This window comes from Megalops cyprinoides, chromosome 2 (genome assembly GCF_013368585.1).
Source record: "Megalops cyprinoides isolate fMegCyp1 chromosome 2, fMegCyp1.pri, whole genome shotgun sequence".
NCBI lineage: Eukaryota > Metazoa > Chordata > Actinopteri > Elopiformes > Megalopidae > Megalops > Megalops cyprinoides.
The window spans coordinates 15,750,272-15,776,163 of NC_050584.1; the positions used below are offsets into that span (position 1 = coordinate 15,750,272).

At 37.9% G+C, this 25,892-nt stretch overlaps 1 protein-coding gene across 2 annotated transcripts in view; it reads right to left on the minus strand.

The window, feature by feature from the left end:
• neto1l (neuropilin (NRP) and tolloid (TLL)-like 1, like) overlaps positions 1–15,384 on the minus strand; it is a 64,955-nt gene extending 49,571 nt beyond the window's left edge. For both annotated transcript variants that reach the window (XM_036521813.1, XM_036521812.1), the window contains exons 1-4: positions 15,316–15,384; positions 14,245–14,298; positions 13,881–14,015; positions 12,007–12,255 (exon numbers count right to left, since the gene is read on the minus strand). In XM_036521813.1, the coding sequence (XP_036377706.1) occupies positions 12,007–12,255; positions 13,881–14,015; positions 14,245–14,298; positions 15,316–15,343 (466 nt within the window). In that variant the 5' untranslated portion in view covers positions 15,344–15,384. The remainder of the gene's footprint in view (positions 1–12,006; positions 12,256–13,880; positions 14,016–14,244; positions 14,299–15,315) is intronic.
• Positions 15,385–25,892: the final 10,508 nt, after the last annotated feature.

Here is a 25,892-nt window from a genome sequence, read left to right on the forward strand (position 1 = left end):
AGGACAGGGGGGCAACCCATGCCCAGCCCCCTGTTAGATGAGGCAATGAGTTCAAGTAACACTGCAAGTTCAGGGAACCGTGGCATGACTATAATTTAACAATCTCGAGTGATGAACTGCAAATCATGCAGACACAGCATATTCCTGATAAACCCCTCACTACACTTATTTATTTTCATAGGAGAAATTCTTTTCCAAGACCAGTTACCTACATAGCCCACATATCATCCATTAAAATATGTGGAGAATACTGCTTAAGTGCCTTATTCAAGGACATCTGAGATTCAGCCCTACAACCATCTGGTTACAATCCCAGTTCTGTGATCGCTATCTGAGTTCTGGTTTTTTGAAACTTTCTGCCATCCATGTGCTTCATGTCAACAATGTTTTTAGCATAATCTTGATTATGTAATTGCAGTACTACTCTGGCACAGAACTAATGACTAACAATGATCAGTCATAATAAATCATGACTGAAAACCAGACAGAAAAGAAGAAAAAATGGCTATATAACTATTCTGAGAGGAGATCACAATTAAACGAGCTTAACAGCAGCAGGAATTTTACTGAATCCAATCCTTGTGAATTATTACAGACTGTCAGGAAGGTCTGGATGACATTAATTAAACACATAGAATCCCCTTATACACACACACACACACAATTTTTCAATTTTCAATTTTGGCCATGCGGTGTACTGTAAAGTAAAACATTTTCTTGTCTCGCCTCCATATCTACGTAGACTGAATAATTAATCAAATCAATAGTTGAACTGATTGTTTAAACAGTCTGAAAGTGAACAGCTAAGCAGGATGACCTTTCAGTAGCTTTAGAAGGTCAGGCTACTGAGGTAAAACCTGCAATACAAGTGTACAGCACATAATAAGATTCCAGAGCCCTGAGCACTAGTGTACTGCTGATTCAGCTATTTTGTGAGACCAAAGAGAGATAATAGAATACAAAAAATAAATACACCTATGAAAATGAACACGCTATATGACTACTGTCACAGTATTGCACACTCCCTGGTCTGCTAGCGCAGTGGAAAAGTATATAGAACAGGACAGTTCATGTAAGTAACACACATCAACAAACAGCTTGTAATAGTTTCATCTGGAGTGGACAGACAACCAAGCTCCTGTATGCTTTGATTTGACCAAAGATTATAAAAATCCTTTTGATAATCTCGAACACAAACTCTCTGTTTACGTGCTAGCAATCCATTGAGCCAGGCCTGAGCACTGCAAAATGAGAAGGCACCACATGGTCAAAACACAACCAGCCTCCCTGCAGAAGGACTGCAGGGTGGAGAGACACGAGGCAAGGAAAAGAAAAAGCAGCATTCTAATAAAAGATAAACAAGGAAAATGCACATTTTGATTTGGTGCCTACAAAACTAAAGAAAACTCCATTCTACTATTCAGTTATCTTATGTTTTTTCACACTGGCAAGGAATTATATTTGTGTTACATTTGGTTAGATCTGAAAGGTCCTTTGCATTTTAACCCTCATTCAATTGATACATTAACATGTACCTGCACTTTATGCCAACAAAAAACAGGTATCTCTTCACAGCGTTATTAGTCAATGAACTACAGTTATTCCTCACCAGTGTTCAAAAATCAGACAGGCCTGTACCAAATTTAGAAAGGCCCCAGCATCACTGGGCAATGTGCCATTATGATTATGAATGAACTGCAGCCTGGTCCAGATATTGGGAGCTTTTCATTTCTTCAGGCCTGTTTCAGGATTCCAGAGGAAATGTTTGCAATTCCTTCACTGTGCTCCACATTTTCTTTTACTTATCTCATAGAGCACATGCTTAAACCACTTTTAGAAGACAACCTCAGCAATGAGCAATGAGACCTACATCAAATATTATCAGCATCTGTCACTTCCTTTTCTAAATTCCTCCTCGTTCGCAGTTTTCAATGAGGATACAATGTGTGTGTGTTGTATTTTTTTCTGCATGAAGCCCTCATCTGCTTGACTACCTCAGAACAACCTAATGCACTGGACTCAGTACAGTGTCACATTAACTGGTGAAATTGCTATTCCACAATAGGAAACAAATGGCATATAGCATGGAGCCCAACATTTTTATGTCTGGAAAAGCGTACTAATATTAACCATTCATGAACGCCTACAACAGATAAGAACAGTTGCTCATCAGATAAATGACAAAAAATGCACAGCATTTTCAGAATGCAGAATGAATTCTTGTCCAGCAACTCGCTTGATGACCTCCTTATCACCTCCAAAGGCTATATTCTTACCATAGAAATCGCATCCAACTCACACATGACATGACATGATAAATATATAATTGCAAAATACAGTATATAGATAGTTGCAATATTTAAGAAGTAAAGGTGAACAGCACATTCAATGATACATTCAAGGAAGTTATGTTAAGTTTTGTTACATATGTAACGTTTTCAATGTATTTTAGCTTGAGATACATTGCATTACATAACGAAGGAGGAGGGAAACAAGCTACAAATTTCTTCCAATCTAAAATTGATCTGTACTCTGGTAACTGTCTCCTGACTGTGGCAAACTGTGTTTTTTTTACCATACCTTGTCACTTGCAAACATTTCAAAAGAACTAGAGGTTACCAGAATCCTGCAGACACAACATATTTTACACAGTGACGATACCATAGACATTACATTCACCCACTTCATCCAGATGAACATGCATATGTTTCTGTTATGAAGAATCCAGATGGCTGTTTAATGTAAATAAGGCACTCAACAAACCATTCTCCATTCCATTGTGTTACAAGATGCAGCCATGCTCATTAAGCTGTTATCTCACTGACGCTTAATATAAATTTACTGTTTCAGAAACCTGATGACATTTTTTTTTTGTTGAATACAACTTGAAACATCACAACAGGCCTTCACGTATTATTGCTATATACATTGTGGATACATTATATACGCAATATATAAGATTTGTAATGAATCCAATTGGCTGACACGACTATGAATAAATATGTTATAAAAGTCTACGTCATTAAGTATAACTATAATAAGAGTTGCATCCTTCCACACGCTTTTAATAGTTTATTAATAGTTTAGTTTTTTAATAGTTTAACTACCTGTTGACTGAAAGCAGAAGAATGTATGTTTAAAATAAATATATGCATGATTGCAATGACACATTCATTATTTTTGATGCTGCTCCATCTGTTCCGCTTTTTTAAATACACGTACACCTCCAGGTGTCAGAGAAGTCAAATGAGAACACTCCTTTGACACCTTTTGTCATATGGAGGTGAATCTGGAAGAGCTGCCCATGTAAACATGTTTTTGATTTCTTCGTTATCTAATGTGTGTCATTATGACTTCATAATGTGATTTGTCTGCCAGGGGCTACAACATGAATGATAAAGCTGATGGAATTCTGAGTCTGTATTAATATGGGAAATATGTTGAGAACAAGTTCAATAATGCTTAAGCCTAAAATAGTCTTCATCTTTTAATAACTTTTGAGAATGCACAATGTATTTTAGAAATGTTTAGATTTGTTTATTTTACATTATTACCATTTATGGAACCATTTATGTTCATGGTTCTATATTTCTATTCATGTATGTACTACATTTACACACTGAATCACTAATCAAGTAGAAGCAGTTGTTGTAGCTTGTATGTATGCATGTATGCATTGTATCATATAATGCCAAATATTCCCCACATTTTCGATGTAAACAGTAAAATCATTCTTCTGGTCATATTACTTCCGGTTTCAATTGCAAAGCCCTGTACTGTAAGGTAGTGCATACTGCATTATCCTGTTGTCAAAAACAATTTAGTTTTCTTTTGCATCTGAAATCCTCCCTAAGCGGATCTACGAGTCAGAAACATACACACAGGACAAAGAAAGTAATCAACATGAAAAGAGAAAGATGGTTTTCCCCAGTGTACTCTGCAAGAGAAAGAGAAAAAGGGCAAAAGAAATCCCTGAAAGTTTTTGCTAAAGAAAAGGACAGCAAACCTATTATCTCTTCTAGTCATGTAAAGAGCATAGACAACTGCATTTGCATGTTTTACTAATTCATACCCCAACACATTCAATTTCATTTGATTTTACTGCACAGTTTATTAATTCCTATCCTAACCAGTATTCTTGTACAAAATACTCAGAAGAGATGCCTGTAAGCTTCAAAAAGACATGGTAGATATGTGTCCTGTCTAATACAGCATAATAGATAAAGATTGACTGGCATAATGAAAACTGGAGATCTAACACAGCAGTGCACTAATGATACTGAACAGCAGGGATGTTACAAGCGAGTATCCTGCTCATTTTGAATGCATTCACAGTTATAACTATATGCGGTCACTGACAGCAAAACATCTACTATAGGTGACACAGCAGAAAAGGAGCATGATTTTAATGAGCAACAAGCAAACTACTGTGTGGCAGAGGTGATTGGGTTGTATATAAGATCCGCTTATAGCAGAAAGGGGTCCTTTCTGAGGCAGACGCAAGGCTCGCCAGATACTGCAAGAGTGCTTGAACTGGAAGTTCACAGATTGATTTTTGAGTAATTGGCTTGGATGAAAAAATTGCAAGGATAGGAGAAAATCTTCCTAATGGGTACCCTGTTATGTCCTCTTGGTGATTAACCCAACAATGGGTCTCCCTTGAGCTAAGGCTCAGAGCTGACAAGCGAGAGCATGTTCTCCCTTCAACGGAGGCTTTCTTTAACTGGGGGAAGCAAAGGAAAGAGATGACCTCCCTCACAGCTGCAGAGTGTGTGCCTGTACTGCTAATGCACCTCAGCTCTTTGGTTAAACACATAGCGCAAAAAACCTTTGCATCAAGAGATTGACTGCTTCTACTTCAAGGCAAGCAGAAATGCATTAATTCCTAATTATGTCAGAATTCTCAGTAAGACATGAATTCAGGAGACTGCCGTAAGGAAATGTGTTAATAAAACGCAAAAACTGAAACAGAGACGATAATAAAAGGGGGGAAAACACATCTTCCAAAGGAAACCAGAATGGGTATAGATTTCACAGCCCATCTGCTTACTTTGTGGGTTGCATGCATTTTGTTGTTTCTGGTTTTTTGTCAGTTGTCAGTTGTTTTGTCATTATATTACATGTTGCCATGCAGTAGAAGCTCTTGTCCATAGCGGCGTACAAGGTGTAAGTACATTTAATGTTAGATTTACATTTTTGACGTCCAGCAGACAGTCTTGTACAGAGCAACTCCCGAAGTTCAGTACAAAGTGCATCCAACAAAATAACACAAACCATTACACAAACAAGGACAACATCATCCACGCATGAAAAAGCACCAGAGCCAAACAGGACCACAAGTACACACTTAGCCTGACACTCAAGAGCAATACAATATATCCAACAGAAGGACTGTACCATTACAACACAATAGCAATGCATAGCCTGAAGTAAAACTTCCACATATATAATTGATTAGTTAATTAGCACAATATGAGATAGTTATGTGATAGGGCCACCACAGTGGCCCCCTTCAGTGGACTCCCATAGACAGAATCTCTTGTGTTTGTATGACTGAGTCTTTGTATAATGAGGCTGCAAACAAGGTTGCCACTTCAGTGCAGACACACCCAATAAATGCCTTGCTCAGTTAATGAGCAGATAAGCATCCAACTGAGTGGAGGGAGCCTAAACTACCGATTAATTAGACTATCAGTTAAAATGCACTCATGAAACTAACCAAGGCAAAGGGCAAAAACATGATCACAGATCAGTATACGATACTACATGAATTCTTGCAGCGCTAAGCAACACACTGTTAAAATTAAACGCAGTTTAACACAGTAGCAAGACGTTATGAAAACGGTTCTCTGCTTGGTCCTGTGGAGATAACGAAGTTCATGGTATGCAAGCTACATGCACCCTGAACTAATTGCCTTCATTCAGTGTTTCTTCAGGCAGCTTAGAAGGAAACCTGAACTACAGACTAATTAGGCTAGCGGTTAAAATGTACTTGCAAAACATTATTGTGTTAGAAAACCTTTTTCAGTATTTTCAGACTGTGCTTTCCCTCAATTATTCAAATACAGTGAAGATCTAAACTGTAACTGAGACACTCTGCAGGAAATGGCTGGGGGAGTCCTTTTCCACCTTGGCTGCACTGACTTGTGCCAAACATCTCCTGTCTGATAGCATTACTTTAGGAAATTAGATTTGAGCTGAGCATGACTTGGATGTGCAAGGTACACTTGCATTTTTCCCTTGGCACACTGAATTCAGGGTTAAAACAACAGTTTTGAGAGCACAGAGTCTGAATGGCTTAACATCAAACATTACGCTCAGATTCAATTTAACTGAAATGTTCTTTGTTCTTAACTTTGAGTATCCAATTTAAGTTGTTGGCACCTTCAGAGATGCTTACAGAAAAGACAAAAACAAACACCTATTTAACTTTGCTATGCAATGTTAAGGACAAAGTGCACTACGGGGCCTATAGGAATAATAAAAAACAGAAATGGTGAATAAACATTCTATAATAAAGCAATATGCAACCGAGGTTATGGTGTACAAAAATCACCTTTAAGATCAATCCTAAAATAGTACGACTTTTCTTGACAGTTCCATGCAAGCACTGCTCACACTTTCACGCATATATGCATTCTTGTTTATTACAGTGCTACGCTGTTTGCTTTACTTGGCTCATTTTTCAGTTCAAAAATTTTTAGGAGACATAAGAGGAACATTAATCATACACACACAAGAAATTACTAATTTCTCTTATTGCCCGATGATATTTCTCAAGTTTTACTGAACAAGACATTCTCATTTTAACTTTTTTTCTGTTTTAGTAAAAAACTATACCACCGAGCTGTGATTTTTTCCCTTTGGGTAGGTATCTAGCTAGCTTGGTATTCTGGCTAACTAAGTAACTACTGATACCTATACAATGGTAGATACTTGAATTAAGAGCTAATGTTGGTTTATAAACTAGGTAGTCTGTATTCATCAGATGTTAGCTCCCTGTTTATATTAATCTGTACGCTAAAATTATAAGTACTGTAAAAGCTCTTTTCTGTGCTGTTCTTCATGTGTGCAATCGCCTGCCCTGCTGCCATGAAGTCACTCAATGTGTCCCAATGTGCCAACCATTTCACCAAAGTTTCATCAAAATCCACCCATAAACGTTTAGTTCAGAGGTTCACAGACAGACAAACAGTGAAACAGAAAGGTGTGATCACATGACCTACACTCCAACTACTAGTGACAGCGTCAATAAAAAAAAAAAAAAATCTCTGCACAGTCCTCAGAAGGCTTGGCCTCTTCCGGAGATATCCCAAGAGGACCACATTAAAGCCTCAGGTATCTCTTTTCATCGTGCTTCCATTTTGTCCAAGTTTAGACTGCAGCCCATACATTTGTAAGTCAGATTTGTAAGTCAGGTTCCCTACTGTGCCTCTGTTCACCGAATAAAATTCAACTTATAATGCCTTGGGTTCTTTATAGTAACAAAACATGCTCTTTTCTCTTTTTTCTTAAGAGCCAAAAGCAGAATTGAATATCAGTGCCAACAGCAAGATGAGCACCATAAAAGCACCATAAAACTGGATTTATCGCCGTTCTCTCATGGGATATCCGCATAAGCACCTACAAATACACACAAACACATTTTCTTTGGATTCATGAAGTCTGTATGTTAGTACAAGCTCAAAACTGGATCAAAGATTTGTCATAAGCACAGTAATCTCCGTGCATACATTTCACGCAACTGAAGAACTGATAAGGGTCACTTGGAATTACTGTTTAGTACTAATAGTCATAACTGTCCTCCTTTATAGACCACACTCTTGCCTCACTGTGGGACTATGGACAGAAAGAACAAAAAAAACAATATCTTCAACATAAATCTTCATAAATCTCATAAGAATAAGCCAACAGACACACTAAAAAACAAAGCTCCAAGAGCTCTCAGTTTCCTGGTAGTGCTCTACTGATTTGGAGCAGCAGTTTGGAATTACAATATGCAATGGTGACAAGGTTCACAGGCAGTTTGTTTAGCAAGACTTGAGCGCAGTTTTTCATCTCACAAATTAACAAGGTGGAGGTTGCGCGCAGTTCATCCATCTCTAAATAATGGTGACTGATTGTGGTGCCTCCTGCCAAAGATAAGAATGTCACTGACTCTGTCTTTCAGCAATTTATTAAAACTTCCAAGAACTTAAATGTCAGGAACAAAGTACACCTCCCTATTCAGTGACTTTAAAGAAACTCGTGAAACTGAAAAATGACTTCAGCCCCAGCCAAATCAACTGTTGGTGAAGTGTATCCACAAAAAGGGAGTTGAGGTCGATTCCTTTGGTTCAATTTTCAATTTTCCACTTCCTATTTGAATCTACCTCGGTTCAATCTCATACAAACTACTTATCGGATATATGAAGATATATTCTATTCCAGTTTCAATCTTCAGCATCATTAGATTTAAATCCAATTCAATACACCAACTGGAATACTGAATAGAATACCCTGCATTCAGTTGACATATGTGCTCTTATCTGGATCATTCAGTATGGCAATGTTTATTTCATCTAGTGATAAAACATCTCATCATGCACAACAATGGCAATACTAATTAGAAGGGGCACTGTGTACGTGTTAAATCTCATTATGAGACATCTTTTTACTTTTAATTTATAAAAAGTGCTGAATATGAGCAACCGCTAAATGACTAAATTTAAATTTAACTCCAATTCTGGAGCAGAAGCTGTCTATACAGAGAAGGAAGGCAACATAAACTAAATGGGACACATATTCTAAATACTGGAATAAAAACAGACCTTAAAAATATGTTCAACTGCTAAAGTTAAAAACCAACTGACAATCTAAACAAAATGAGGTATTTAGTTACAGCTGTTACATAAAACATTTATTACTAATGCCAGCCCTAAATTTGGGTCTTAACAGATTACTAAGTTAAATCCTTACAATTAAAAATGTCTGTGTGCAAATATGTTAACCAGCACATTTGTCATAATGAAAACATACATTGAAATGACAAAAATAAAATACATTACTAATACACTGTTTGTACTCTTGTTGGGGTTAAAATATGATGATTTTTGGTTGTTCATCTTCTTATTATCCTTATCATGGTTATGCCTGAGATGCTCACATTGAATGTTAAAGGCCAAGCTAGCTATAACAGTTCTGAATGAGCTGGCTAAGCAGGGAGCTAACAAGCTAGCTTTACATTTCTGTCATACAAAAATATAAGACCAAGGGGATGGATGGTTGATTGAAATGAGCTTTTGAAAGGAGCTGTTTAGCTAAACATTAGCTGACTAGCTAACTATGTTAACAGTCACCTTGTTAACCTAGTATTAGTCATAAAGAGAGAGGTAATGCTTCTGCTTCTTCCATGTCAATTTGTTCCCTTTATCAGTTTTACCTTACTGTTTTTAAAAATGTCCTCTACCATTTTCTAAATCAGGCAGCAATCACACACAGTGGTCACTGATATTTTGTGTAGGTACTTTCTGCCATCAGGAATTGATCCAGGATCAAAAAGCATTTCCATTCACTACGACAGAGATGCCAGCAGATATAGTTAAAGAATAAAGATAAAGTAGTAAAACCCAGACAATCAGTTTTTATTTCATAAACCAAACAGAAAAATACCAAACAAATGAACATCAAGACCCCTGAGTTTGCAGAGAGCATACACAAAGACATTAAAAAAATGTTCAGTCACAGCCGAAAACCCTAAAGAAATATGAAACCCCCAAGTTACAGTTAGACATTTTATGACCCAAAATGAAACTAGTTTTAATTTCTTAAAATAATGTTGGGACTAACTAATTATTGTACACTTATTACTGATATCCAACAGCCCCTGCAGCTCGAGCCATTCCATTTATGGAAACTCTATCTCATTCTTAACTACAATAATAAAACACCTGCATGTGGCAAAGTAGTTGAAATAGTTGAACAAAGAGGTCTGAAACCAGATTGTTAAATGGCATTAGGAAAGTGTTTCTGTTTACTGCTGAACAAGTCTTCTTGCACCCAATAAGATGTGTAAGGAAGCGTGAGAAAAGTGCTCCCTTTTACTTTACAAGGCCAGACCCTGTCATGCACCACTACTTTATCTCAGAGAGAGCAGGAGTAACGAGGTCAAAAGAGGCTGCAAGCAGACTGTGACACCAGGAAGGGACACTCATCCAGCCCACAACACCCAGGGAACAGCAGCCAGATTTCACCTATGCTCAACAACACATGCAACAACACATAAGACTCATGGGAGGACTTGTCAACTGAAACGGGTGTAGACTAGGTTTTGTACCGACATACATGTGGACATGCGGACAACAGCAGCTGTGTCCTGGTGTACAGAGCGGACCACTAGGACTGTAGGGTTCACAATAGCGTGATTTCTTGTGCTCTCCGGACACTTTGATGCATTTACAGTAATGGACACTGTGTGTGTGTGTGTTATATAAAGTGACACAACATAATGTATTTCAACTGAAAACTGATATTTAAAGAAACAATTGAGAAAGTTTGTTATATAAACAAAACATTGTACAGGAGCCTAAGCTGCATATAGTAGAATCATTTGTCCATTTATAGTAATCAGTTGTGTTGTAAAAGAAAGCAAGGAAAGAACCGGACATAATCAGATGATTTCAGTAAATCTCTGAAATGTGTCACACCCAGAGTAACTGTATCAGGTTTAATATATACACTTTATAATCATCATTATGTTTATAAGAGGAGAGAACCTTTTCTACCTGAGGTACTGTTTTACCTCTGGGGGAGTATAATTCCACAGTAGCAACACAAGCTGGAAGACCCACCCAAGTGTGATTGCTGACAAAAATTTCTCTCCCTTGCCTTTCTTTCAGCTGTTTTACAGACTGCATTATCAAATCTTCTAGCTGAAATGCAGACATACAAAGTTTTTGAGAATCTGGCCAGGTGAAATCATAATCAAGACCCAGAAACTATGCTGTGATTTTCTCCACAGCAGTACAGGAGGAAATCAGTCTAGTCACAGCCAAATTCAGGAAATGCAAGGATGGGTGTAATAGATCCTTATGTGAATTATGGGAAATACCTGAATTTACAATAGAAATGAACTATTTTCTTTTTCCTTTTTCGTTTTATGAGAAAAATCACCTTGTCCTGTTTCCTTTCTGCTGAGCCAGTACATTTCAACATTTTAGTCAACTCTTATAACATCTGCTGTAATTTTTCTGAGGTTTTCTCATCCTCAAATATTCCCTAACTCTATTCTGCAACTGTTCCAAAGCACTTAAGTACAACACAAAAATGCCTGTCCACTCATAAAAAGTGAAATACCTACTATGCTGATAACACCTTTAATAGTGTTTTTTTGGCCCAAAAAAAGAGTCAAACAGACAGCCTATTGGAATTACCATACAGGTCCCGGAAGGGCCCATAAGCTTCAAGCACGGCTGTAGGGAGAAAGGTCAGAGCCTATCACATTTTTCTGATTAAACAATTTGACCGTAAACTGCCCACCTTCTCCAAGGCACCAGCTTTGAGAAATTAAAGTATCTGCCTTAAAGCATGCCGCTCAGCAGCTGCTTAACTGCTGACTGGCTCAGCTATCCATCATAAAAGTGTAGGAAAGCACAAACTGGAGCAAACAGGAAATGCACTGAGAGATTAGTCTTGGTTTCTTTTTTTGCAGGAAGCAAATTACTATTAAATACCCACAATAGCCAGAATGTCAAACATGTAAAAATATAAAAATATACTTGGATCAACGTTTTGTACAATAGGTGGTGTTTTAAGGTGAGCAAGAAAAGAATGTGAGATTAAAAAATTGCAAATATAGGAATCATATCTATGACATATCCAGCTGACCATACCTGCAGGCATTTATGTTAATGCAACAACTGAGCTGTTTGAACAAACACTCTATACAATGTACTGTGTACACAATTCCGGGTGAAATGGGGAAAATGGAAGCTGATTTTCAGGAAAACATAAAATTAAATGTTTTACCTGCAGTGAAGTTGTATCTTGCAGAAAATCCTATCGCCTCCAATTCGCCATCTGCGACAAATTTTATCCAAAGGTATCGGCCACTGGATCTGATATAGGGAGGACTTTGCTGGCCACAGTAGCGTCCAATTATTGGAGAGAAACCGAATGGCCCATCCCGAACTTCAATATGATCAAATTTGCATTCCCACGAAGGCTCTATCGAGTATGTTTCATCAAAGTAGAGATCAATACACTTTCTTGGTGCAGCTACAACAAACAAGGAGGAGAAAGATACATATATGTCAACTTACACATCATGTGGTCAACAGTTTTTCTTAAATCTGTACTGGCTATATATGACATTCTGGTGCAACACAGTAGTAATTGTGGCAAAACAGTACAAAATTGACTTCAACAATAAGCATGTCTTTGTGAATTACTTTATTGTTAATACTGCTTCTCAAAATAAAATGTATTACATGTACTGAAAAGATGAGTCAAAATGACAAACTGAACAAAGGACAAAAAGACCAGGAGCGTGTCTTGGCCATCTGGGGAGTCTTGCTTTGCAGATTATCCTTTACTTGAATTTGCAATTTTAACTAGTATTCCTTTTGCATTACTTACAGAGCAGAAAGGGCATACTGTCAAGCAGAAAGATTAATTAGGCTTGTAAAAGTAAAAAAAAAAAAGAACTTGCCCCATAGTACAAGTTAGAACACAAAAGAAATCAGTAGCATTGTGCAAGAAACTCCAGTCCCCATTGAAACTCAAGTCACTTTATTATCTATAACATGCCTCAATGATTTGTTGTTTTTTTGGAGGCTTAAATACTCTCAACATCCATCTACTGTAATTATAGTTACAGTCGGGGTTCAAAGTTTAGATATTAAAAAGTACATGGTGTTGTTGCACAGAGTTTGGGATTTATGGAGAGATTAAACTCTAACAATTCTTTCGCAATCTTGTTACAATGTAGCTAGCCTCATGGTTTCCACAGAGTAATTAAATGTGATCTCTGAAGTTAATTAGAAAGACTGAAGTTGTAATCTACTTATTAATTCCATTTACATTCAATCGAGGATGACAACGACATGTAAAATGCCTGTTCCCATAAAAATATAATACTACATTATCAACTGCATTTAACAATACATTAATAAATGCCAAAGGAATATTCAGATTTATCTAAAAGGCTGCTCTGCCGTAAATTCATAAATTACATATGGTGTCTCAGTAGAAAAGCATTTGGAGATATTAGCACCTGAGCACATCACTGAATCATATACTCTTGCTAAGATCTGAAATCCCTGCTGGCAACTTTGTCATAGTGGATTTGTGTTTGGTTGATTCAATTTGATCATGCTGATTTTTTTTACCAAGACAATGATTTAAGGGATCAGTTATGGATTTCTTGAACTGTGTTTCAAAGTAAAGAAAAAAGATGTGTCGCATGTAGGGGTCTTGGCATCATAAAACATTTGTATTCATTCCCACCTTTTTGTCACATTTTCCACCTTTCAACATACAAAATTGCACTGATAAGGTGCTGCTACATGCTAGTTCATGTGAAAAAATGCTTTGCTGTGTTCACTGATGAAACCATCATTGCATAATTGTAAGCCATCATCATATCCAACTGATTAGCATGTTGCTGTTTTCTTTGAAAATGTTATCTGAAAAAGGGGATGAAAATTATCTGAAGTAGCTGCAATTCTGAAAACAGTGGTCTATCTGTAAACTACACTGTACAAATGTTGTAAGCTAGTTGCATCCGCAATTCACATTATGAAAAGCCTGAATTGTCAACATCACCCCCTATTAAACCATGAACAAAAAATAAATGGCATGACAGTGGTGAAACTGATTTTTTTCCCCCAGCAGATATTTACCTTCAAGAATGTAAATGCACTCGCGCTCTGGTGGGTATTTGTTGGGGTAATTGGGAGAAGTGAATAGACCCCCTTCTGGTTCTTTCACCCAGGTTCCACATTGACCTGCTGGCTGGACTCCTGAATTGTTTTCCACTGAAACACAGTCACAGCTGGAAATGAACAGCATATCTCACAAGAAACAGCACCAGAATTGAATGTCAAAGGTTATGAAATGCATGGGTAGCAGTGTGCATGGACAGATGCTGTTCAGTGTTCAGTTTTACTTCAGATTATTCAAAAATGGATGAAAGAAATAAAATGTGTCTTGACAGCACTGAGACATCATGGAGGAATACAGATTTAAACCAGTGAAATGTGTTACCTGTTCCCTTCTTTGTTGCCCCAGACAACCCAAGTATGATGAGACTTGCAACAACTGCAAAATGAAATTAATTAATTAATACACTGGGGACAAAATGGATTTTTTTTTCCTTTTCTAGATACAAGGTTGTGGGAGATAACTCTAAAGTCTGCATAGGTATACTGGACATTTACATACCTTTTCGCTACTTTTCACATTAACTTAGACACTTTTCGTGGCTTCTGCTATCAGCCCTTGCTCACCAGTCAAGCCATATTTCATTAGTTTCACATGCTATGATGACAGCATTTCAAAAGTAATTGTAGAAGTGCAGTACACGGTGCAAGGGTAAAAAGCCCGAATACTGAATAGCACTCCTTGAAATCCTAAATATTTTCCAGCGAAGAGAATACTTTGAATCTGCTGTCTTCAACACTTGGATGAATTCAGACAGCAAAACCGTTAGGTTTGCAGTTATAAGACATGACTTAACTTGAAAAATATATGTATTACTGCTACATGTTATCCTTTGTGACATCGTGTCAATACGGCGCTCCAGATGAAAGATTTTTCAGAGATCTTTTCGTGAAGGCAAGCATACATTTCAAATGTGACTAATTCATCAAAAGCACAGGGATATATTTTCTTACATCAAGTTCAACAACTTCTTAAGTACGACGAAGATGTTTTACAGTCACATACAGGAATTACCGATTGAGAGCATTTGCGAAGTGGATCCTAGGAATACTGCACGGTTGCAAATGTGCCTTTGGCAGACGCGTACGCACAAACACGTACAACATAATACTTAATAACAAAACATATAATGTCACACACCCAAAAACAAACGAGTGCTTTCACTGCATGTATACAAGGAATGTGATACTCGTTTCAGCATTAATCTGTAAGAGAAGCTATACCAGTCTGGAAGATACCGCATGGATTTTTTTTCTGGTCAGACAGCTACCAAGAAATCATCCGAAAATGAACACCCGTGGTGGTAAACCAACAGTTATTCTTCTTCCACATCGCATAACGAAAGCATTTCAAGCAGTGCATACAATTACATAAAGTCATAAAAAGGAGACTTACCGTGAAGCAAACTGCGCCCATGTACCATGTCTGTTCCTCTTACAAGGGGCTTCAATCTCAACTAATTCCATTTAGATATAGGAATACCTCAAGTGAAAACGATTGATATATTGGGAATTTCACAAATGAATAACAGTGATCATTATCGCACCACCCAAAACATTATATTAAATGAAAATTGGGGAAAACAACGATAATTCATAAACAAAAAGAATCCACGAAGTAAAACATTGACTAATCACCAGTTTCATATAAAACCATAAACAGGTATAACCAGTCGCCAGATTTCCATCCAAACGTTTCCAAGACCTTTTGATGCCTTTGATGCACTGAAAGGATTAAAAGGTCCGTCATCAGCTTTTCCTAATCGCTCCACCTTTGCAATCTTCCGAGGAAAAGATTTACAAAAAAGGATTTTGCAATTCTTCTTCAATCCCTATTTAACCAACAATCCTTTAGAATCCAGCAAATCCATCCTGAACATATTTTCCTGTGTTATTTCACTTATTTGCTGGGCGCAGAACCCCCCAACTTCAATATCAAAACTCACAACGTGAAGATCGGTGTTTGTCTCCTTCCTCTATTTTCCCGGTGATGAACAGTGTAGAGAAAACATCTTCCAGCCTGTTAGCTATGTGGTTTCCTCAATAAAAAAGAGTTAAACGCGTACAACCGCTTTCCCCTAGCAGCTGGCCATACATTCTCTTTCTAATCCTACGGGTTAACGAAATAATCTGAATAATCATGGCATTAAACAAAGAACTTTCTGATTAAAATTGTAATCCACCCAAACAGACATAACAGGATCAAACGGTACACAAAAGTAGAGGATGTTTCTTTAAGAAACACCGCAAACCCGCGCAGACCGCAGGATGCAACACCTCTGACTGTGGCAGCACACCAAAATGTAAAAGGTAAGCAGAAACACACTCTCTGTGTGGAAACGGAAGAAATAAGCAAGGGGAGATAGATGTCTGAGGAAGCCCGACCATCAGTTACTCCAAGCAATTGCACCTGCAGCGTGGAACTGACGAGAGAGATCTGCAGCCTGTTAATATGGCGGGGTAGAGGATGAAATAAAATGTACCGAAGCGCTAGGACTGAGTAATTTCATTCGGGACTATGAGTTATCAACCATACCAGTCATTACCACGAGAACACTGATCTTTTAGCCTGTACTTCACCATACTCCTGCTCAGATATTCTAGTATTAATACATTCACTTTACATGCATCCGATACTGAATCCTACAACTGTAAATGTAAATGACTTGGATACCAAGTTGCCAACCTTTTCCATTTCCCTTTTAACGAAGATATACACGACCTCATTTATTTAAGGAAATGTGGCTGTCCGCCAAACATAACTTTTTGTTCAGTGTGAGATGGAAGTACATAAGAGCTACTGTAGATAGTTGCAGAACACTCCCCTGCCATGATTATAATGAATAATAAGAATAAAACTACATTTTTATTAATATCATTTTTACCTCGGGAAGGACAGACTGGTCTGAACACTAATGTGAATATTGTCAGTTTGATCAGTGTTGTCCGTTCAATGACCCATTCATAACGTCGTCAATTTCAGCACTTTCGTGCAGCACCGACCGCCATCTCCAGACCGTTGATATGTTCGGCAGCATCAGTTCGCTTGTCAACATCGTACAGAGGCAGGCACGTGCGGACTATTAAACAATTATACTAGGGAACATGGTTTTTACCACAGAAAACAGGCAGATATTAACATACGACAAAAATGTAGAAGCCTACCACAGCCACAGCAGTAAGAAAGCTGAATGGTGCATTGGGAAGATGCATAGTAAATGATGATGCTAGTGGCCTAGAGTCTTGTGCTATACAATTTGTAACACCATATCAGTGAACACCTGTAGTCATACCAAACATTTTGGGGCCTTCCAATGTGTAACATTTGTCCCATTATAAATGTATGCGACAATAAATGAGGACAACAATATGCTTTCAATCTGTGATCTGGCGGGTGTTTTCATGTACCTATAGTAGCCACAGAGTCCTGTATCACTGCAATCTGAATGGGCGTGCAGTTCTGCATGCAGATTGCTGTACCAAAAGGGATTCAGCCTGCCAAAATTCAGGCAGATGATGTCAGCGAACGTCCAAGTTCATCCCAGAAGTGTTTAGTCATCAGCATGCTCGATGACAAAGCTGATCAAAGTGACTCTGGGATGTTCCAGTGGTCCTGGTACTGTAAATAGCCTTGGCAACCAGTGGACATTTCCCATCTTGAGATATTCAGATGGCAAAAACAACTCCTTGATTGAACCTGATTCTCTGAAATGCATGCTAAAAATGCTTATGCACATTCATGTAAAGATTTGGATCTGCATAAAATGCGTGGATGCTGATGAATGGAGGGAATTCTGTAGTGCCAAGATTACAGCCAATCAAACAGACAGACATTACTATGCGGAAGACCGCCTGCTGGGAAAGTCTCAGTGAATAAAGCTGGGAGGCGCGTGTTGTACTGACTCTATCATCAGCTGACAGCTGAAGTAGAATATGAGCTGTAAAAGATGTGCTGCAACATGTTACAATTTGTACACACTTACACTGAGAAATAAGGCCAGAGTTTCACGGCACACCAGTTTTTTTTTTTATTTCATAATGTTTATTATCACTACAGCTTTTGAAGCATGCAACGCTGATCTAAAGCAAAGGATAGGTGTACCTGAGGTGGTCAAACTAGAGCCTACAGCCAGTTAAAATTGTATCTCCAGTCACTAGCTACCCCATTACTCCGATCAGTGACAACTCCACAACTTCTAAAGATAAGAGGTGAAATTTTTAACACTCAAAGTTACCTATGAGCAGTGTTCTAGTCAGTGTGCTTAATATAAAACTTCACAACATCGTCCTCCTGAGGCTTTGTGATATTATCACATTTTACTAAAGCACTCCACTAGTGGAGGGCATTATCCATATATGCATTCCATGTGACACTTTTAAGAATTGAAGAAGTAATGTTACATCAGCATTTATGGTATTTTGCCAATTCCAACATTTTCCAATTGGATGGCTTTTGTCCTGCTTTAGTGAACTCAAACTGAACCTGAATGTAAATGATAAACTTATACAGGAAATATCATAGAATTCTGACTAGTAGATAATGGACTCCTGGAAAATGTTTAATGTTTATCTGTACTCAGAGGGCAGTTTGAGCCCATTAAAGATGTGTTACAGCTTGATGGAATGTCAGCTGATTTCACAGATGACAGTACTGAAAGCTTATTATTGATGACCATTATAAGTTCAAATAACTCTGAAGAAAATATATAAAACTCACCCCTCTGATTGCAAAATTCCGAGATGAATACTGAGAACATGACAATTATTTAAATGAGAGCTTATCTTGCTTGCTGTATGCAACACCAGTTCCCCCGAATTGAACTCTCTCCAGCTTAGCCATTCAGCATAAAAAACCTGTCAGTGTGAATGGCAATGAAACACTGAAAGCATCTCAAAGAAATGATTCATTCCAGGACTCCTAGTAAACTGCCATTTTTAATTAAAGAAGTTTACAAATTGAATAGAGATACCGTTGTGGTGTAACTGCTCCACTAAATTTGCAATTATATAAACTCTCTGGGGGAAATGGGTTGTTAAAGTATGCATGCAATTTCTAAAAATAAGTAAATAGATGAATAAATGAATAAATATTACAGTGTATATCAACGTGCCAAGTCAACATATGATTCTGCTGTGATATTAATATAAATGGCCAACATGAGTTTACAAGTGTTTCTTTGACTGAAATTGACCAAGGTTGACCCTTGGTGCATGTTTCCTAAAAATGATATGGGGACAGAGGCATAGGCGTCATTGACGCTGGGGACGCTGGGGACAAGTCCCCACCACTTTTTGTTGTGGCCCATTTCGTCCCCACCACTTTAAAAAGGTGTGAACACGTGGAACACGTCGTTGTCCCCAAGCACTTTTCAAAACAAACTGACACCCATGGACTGAGGTTTCTTTTTTTAAGTGTTAACATATAATGATTGTATTGGCATAATACTATGATACAGCAAACTAGCTTGATGTGTTTTCCGAGCTGGCTCTGAAAAATTTGGATCACATCTGTAGTAGTGTAGTAGTTACATAGCTGTTTTAGCCACCACATTAGACAGAAAGACAATTTGTACCTCAACCAGGATCACTACATTCACCATGCTACATTTGCATCATTGATAAATACTTAAAGTGTCACTTACCATAACTGGTGCTGTCAGCAGTATGCTGTTGGAATACAGTGGGTGGAGTTTACTAGCAATAAACCCATATAAAAAGTGATATTCTGAAGAGTGTATCACTCTGTATTTTAGGTTTAGCTTAAACTTTCTAAGTTATTTTTAGAAAAAGGAAAAATTAAATCTGTTTAATAAACTGATTAGGCAATGCATTTTTCATGGCAGCACCAAGGTATTATTTTGTGAAATTCTGCATGCATACAGGAGTGCTACTTGAATTCCATTTTCTGATTTGCAATACTCTGACTGCTGTTCAGGCTATGGCTCTATATTCAAACTGGAACTGGAAGGATGCAGCATCTCTCCAACTGTATAGTATATATAGAATACGTTCATTCAACAGAACAGAGATATAATGCCACTCACAATCGAGTCATCACATATTCAGACCATGAAAGAGCTTGTACTTGAACATTCAGGAAGAGAAACAAGCTTCTTATATAAATTAATCAAGCATTTGCTGTCATCTTTGTGTCAGTATAAGCCAAGATTTTTCCCCTCTAACAGGGGATTGCCAATAATGTGCATAAACATGGAGACCAATGTTTTCTGCCCAGTGGGACATAGCTTAACCTCATTAGTAATGCATTGAAGAATTTGTTAGGTAAAAAAGCACCATCTGTTTGTCATTCAGCAAGCTTGTACTTCATTAAACAAAACACTTTCAAGACAATATGCTAGCCTGACCATAAACAAATATTTGAGGCTGTCTTTAAAGGTACATTAGCAGGTTGACTTGTCAAACAGTGGACCAACTATATTATTTTTTTTCAAGTGAAAGCATGCTTTGGATATTTTAAATTGTTTTAAAAAATTGAGGAAACATTCTATCCAGAAATCTCCCATGTCATCATGTCAGTGACGATGTAGCACTTAACAATTATAATAAAATTGATGGCAAGGCCTGCACTGAGCAAGAGTTTCATTCCACATTGCTAACTAAGTAATTGTAGGTATACCAGTGTTTCCCAAACCTCTCCTGGAAGACCCCTTGTCCTGCATATTTAGGTCACTCCCTGCTCCAACACAGCTGATTTAAATGATCAGTTTGTTATTAAGCAGCTTCAGGAGTTCATAACGAGTTGATCATTTAAATCAGCTGTGTTGGAGCAGGGAGAGATCTAAAACATGCAGGACAAGGGGTCCTCCAGGAAAGGTTTGGGAAATGCTGGTATATACCGTGACTATTTTAGTTCTAAAGTCTTTGTGTGTGTGTGTGTGTGTGTGTGTGTGTGGGGGGGGGGGGGGGGGGGGTGGGGGGGGGGGGGGGGGGCGGACTCTTGGACAACCTGCACTTACAATCTTTTTACACCTTGCATCATTTGATCCCCCCCCCCCCCCCCCAGCCCTGTGTATATTGCTTTGTAAAACTTAAAAGGGAAAGGGAGTGATCCTTGAAAGTGAGTTTCCTGTTTCCTGTGACTTTGCCTAAAGCTCTTCTATTGACCCTGATTCTGATCTTCATATGCTCATCCACTGAAGTAGCCATAATTATCAGTCACATTCACCTTGCCTTTAGAAGCCAATTTTTATATGCTGTATTATGACAGCGTTGTATCACTGTTCATAGCTCCAAGTCAAAAGATGGGACTTGTCCACTCACCTTTATCTAATGTTCACGAGGAAAAAGGATAATGCCTGGTATGGCCATTAATCTTGGAGTTGTCCATGTGTTTTTTTTTTCAGTATTCACCTTTTTCTTGGCACCATTTTAAGGATAAGTGGTGTTAATGCTGGTGTCCTGGATGCTGGCTTCAATTGTACCTTTCTCAGTCTGGTCTGGCTGATTCTCCCTCAGTAGTTTAATTGGCCATGCAGTTCACTTGACCTCATCAGCAGTGTGTCGGGTTGCTGGTGCCGAGAGACTGTGGAGTGTCACTCTGTTGGGCATGGCACATCGATAGGGGATCAGGTTGCTTCTCATCTAAACAGCAGAGTGGGTCTGGAATGCCTGTGGAACTGTGTAGTGTAAATGGCCCTGCCATGACAGCATGTTGGACACCTTTGATTTGTAGCTCAGTAACACTGTGGACAGTGGAGTCACAGGCACAAGTAACTGGGGGTGGGCTGTGGTTTACTGAAAATGGGATTTTTGTTGAAGCACCTAGGCCCTATTGCTTGGACAGTATCCAGCCTTTGTCTTTCACTTGCTCTCTACTGCAGGGTGATTTGCATGGCTTCTTCCTTCACGAGAAGTATATTTCAAACAGCTGAACGCACAGTTGAGCTACCATTACGTAGTCTGACAGGGCATTCTCACCCCTAAGTTGTAGTGACGTTCTTGTTCCTCCCACCCTTGCCTGCTCCCTCGCACAGTCACTCATTCTCATGCAGCTGCCTCCCCAAGGAAACAACAGTGCCTTAGTTTTGACCACTAGATGGTGAAAAGGCACTGACAGGGGGAGACACCGAAGAAGTCACAGCCCCTGAATGGTGTTTGCACCTCTTTTCCTACACCCTCTTATGAATGCCCCCCCCCCCCCCCCCAGTATGGTTATCCTGTGATGTTTTAAATAATTAAGAAACTGCAAGGATATTACTGTTGGTCAGTATGGTTGCGTCTTTTTTTTTTTCTTGTCAGCTCCATTAGTTGAGACATGACAAATACAGACAGACAGACAGACACACACACACACACACACACACGCACACACTTTAATTTATCATAAAAAACCTAAATTAATGTGTTATCTATTATTTATTCCTGAATTAAGGAAGAATTTCAACTCAATTTATCAACTTTGATTTATCTGACTGATTGTTGTAATGCTTGTTGATAAAATTACTTGTGGTATTCTGCCCTTTCTTCAAAAGCAAATGCTCATGAGAAATATAAGGCTGTAATTGTTGGAATTGGAAAGCAATTCTGCCAATACCAAGAACAAGGATGAGAGCAGCTGCCACATGACTTCTATCAAAATGCAATTTGTGGTAGCGTGCAATCTAATTTCTCATGCCACTGCTTCACTTATAATGTAAATAAAGTCACAGTGAATTTGAATAATAAAGAGAATTTGATTTGTGCGGTAAAGCTTATATCTGTAAATAAATAAATAAATATGCTATGCTGAAAGAGACTGTTCATTATCAGCTGAAATGGTCATATATTCAGCTTTAGTTTAATGTAGTTTGGCTTTAAGCCTCTGTCAATTTGCAAGTGGTTATCAAGGTCCTACTTTACTGCCAGTCAAAGGTCCCTATGCTCTGAATAATTAACGTATAATTTGCTGTTTAAAAATAACGATTGGCTGAAATGTAGTGAATGACTCTTTAATTAAACATAGCTCAGGACAAGGTAACATATGGGTACATGTCTGAATAATGAGCTCAATCCAAATGTTGCAAGATGGCACTTAAATAATTCATCCAAACATGGCCCTCTCAGTATCGCCTAATTTCAGTAACTTCTGAATACATATCAAATGTCCTTGTGAGCAACATCTTGTTACCCTGACCCCATTAAATGAATTCACAGCCTTTGGATTGGAGAGGTTTCCACTGTTACCATGAAGAGTCTACTTAAAATGCCAATTAACTTTACAGAAAAGGGTGAAATTCATAATTAAATTAGTTCTTCTTATTATAATAACCCTAATAGTTAGTTAGAACACCACCTGAAGAGGTTTAGTGGAATGTGTTTGGTGGAATATATATATGAGATGTAGCAGGTTGCAGTATAAATAAAATATTGTATAAAATAACTTCAAGAAATAGATATAGATACGTATTGTGTGCAGGTATGTTTATGTCTGTTAGTGACAGCTGGCAAAAATGTAGAGGCAGAGAATTTCCCTGTTCTGAACCTGTTTTTGATCACCTTTCATGACTAGCAAGCTTTCCATGTTATGTTTTCCCTAATATTGTAGAGTTATAGTTCCTCTGTGCACGTTACACTACATAACTGTAACTGAAATAAAGAGACTGGGTTACATTAATCAAATCTTATTAGAGGAAATTATTAACTTTGACTTAAAACAAGTTTTTTTCCATTATACTGTAACTATAATGAGTCAATGTGTAGTGATGCAGTAGACAGCATTCCATTACATGCAATGGACTGAATAGGAATTAACTGGCTGGGGGGTGAGCCTTATTTAAATAGGTATACTGTGCTTGATAATCATCCAAACTATCAAAAATGGCTTCAGGGTAATTATCAATTAAAGCTTATTTCTTTTCCCCGCCTATGTATAGCTCACTTCCCACCACTGCTGTCTGTACCAGAGATCAATAGAGTACATACAGACCAATAGAAAACAACTGTGTTTGAAGTGATCTTTATTAATGAATTGGCATTGATTCTCAAGTCATTTTGTAATACCAACAGTATCCCTGATTGTTCACCTCACGCCACGGGTCAGCCAAACCACATTGCCAGAATATGAGTGATTTCCAGTGATACAGTCAGCACAACTGGCTGCACAAGAGCTGATTAATGATGCTTAGAATGCAAGAATAAACAGAATCAATCAATAAACAATCTCACATTGTTTAGGGATAAAGCACAGATAGGAGAATACAAATAGCACCCTAAACAGCAGAATAAATGGTCCCCATTGCTAAGAGATAAAAAAAAGAAAGTTAATCGCACCATTAGGCAATTTTAATTAATAGAGATTAAGTGCAGTGATCCCTCAGAGACACATTTGGAGGGGTCTTGGATTTTTTTTTAAATGATGCATGTCTGTCAGCCTAGATGTTGCTTATTTGAGAATTTTATGTATACCTTTTACTACCTTTAGAAATAAGTGTGGTATAACTGCTTTATCAAATTCTACTTATATTAATCTTAATAAAGCGCAGTTCCAGGGTTTTGGAAGCAGTCAGTGTCATATGAAAGATATTAATGAGCATGAATGGATCTTCCTTTGGCCCATTTTTAGGTGAGTTAAAAAATGAGATGGTCTCCCCAGACCAACGGCATTTTTATTATATTGATTGCTATGTCTGACTTGCTGCACCAACTATTCAGCAAATGCTGTGGTTTTACCAGTAGATCTAAAGAAAAAAAATTAACAAATGAAGCTATTTTTGACCCACTATTTGAGTCTAGGAAGAAGAGTGTTAGAATTAATAGTTCATTTTGAATCATTAATTTTAATACAGAGCCATTATGAGATGGTTGGAGAATGTCTTGAATATTAACCATTAGTTAAAAAGTCAAATCTATGAGTCTGGATTTTTTGTAATGAGTCGGAAAAAAAAAAAAAAACATTTAAACCATAAACATACCCATTGTTGCACATAATACCACTGCTGGGGTTTATTTTGTGAAAAGTTGACATGGTGTTAACATTTGAGTAGCAGCGTCTTCAGAGCAGGAGCTGATTGATCGTGGCAGCAGGAAATATGGCCAAAAGGTGGTTTGTGAAATTAACAGAAGCTTAGCTGGCAGCAGACTGGGGGGAGCAGATGGCTGAGCTCATTCTGTGTGGCATTTTTCATATGAACTTTGTGATAACTCACATTACCAATGTGTGTGGAATGGAAATATTCAGGGACAACTGACATAACATCCACTCCTGAAGAATTATGTATGTGATCAGAAATGACATTTGATCACAGTACTGATATCAGCACTGAACATACAGCTTAACATTTACTTTGCCAAAAGGTGCCTTCTATAGGGTGAAAATCAGTAACACATTCAACAGCTTGCAATAGAGGTCTCCTCGATGTTGCTGCAATGCAATACCTGTGCTATCGGAATACTTACGATAACACAGAATCATCTCTTCATTTTTAAGGGGAGATCTGCCATCAGGTAACATCGACTCAAAAACCCTGTCTCCAACTGCCAAATGATTGATCCTTTGTCAACTTGTGGCCTCAAAGAGGAAAAGTAATGACCACGAAAGAATAGAAATGTCAAATGAGCAAATGGAACGTGAACTGAGGAAAAGGAGTGTCGATTTTTTTTTGCCTCTCGTTTTGAATTTCCTATTCCTTCTTTGACGTTTATGTAAAATGCATTTTTGCCACGTTTACATTTATCTCCATGAGTGACATTTTTATTCTGCACTTAACATGCCCACAAATAAAAATCCAGAAAACATAACTTAATAAGACTATAATATAAATGATAGTTTATCCGGTGCATAGGTTTTTGTTATATGTTAGGGGTATGAATAAATATCAAAGGCACATGTACCCTCTCTCTCCTTCTCTCTCGCTGTGTGTGTGTGTGCGTGCGTGCGTGCGTGTGTGTGTGTGTTATTTGTTAACGGAGTAATGTATAGCGTAGCATAGCTCCAGGCATGCCACAATCCTGAGGACTCTCTGAGAAGTGAAATTT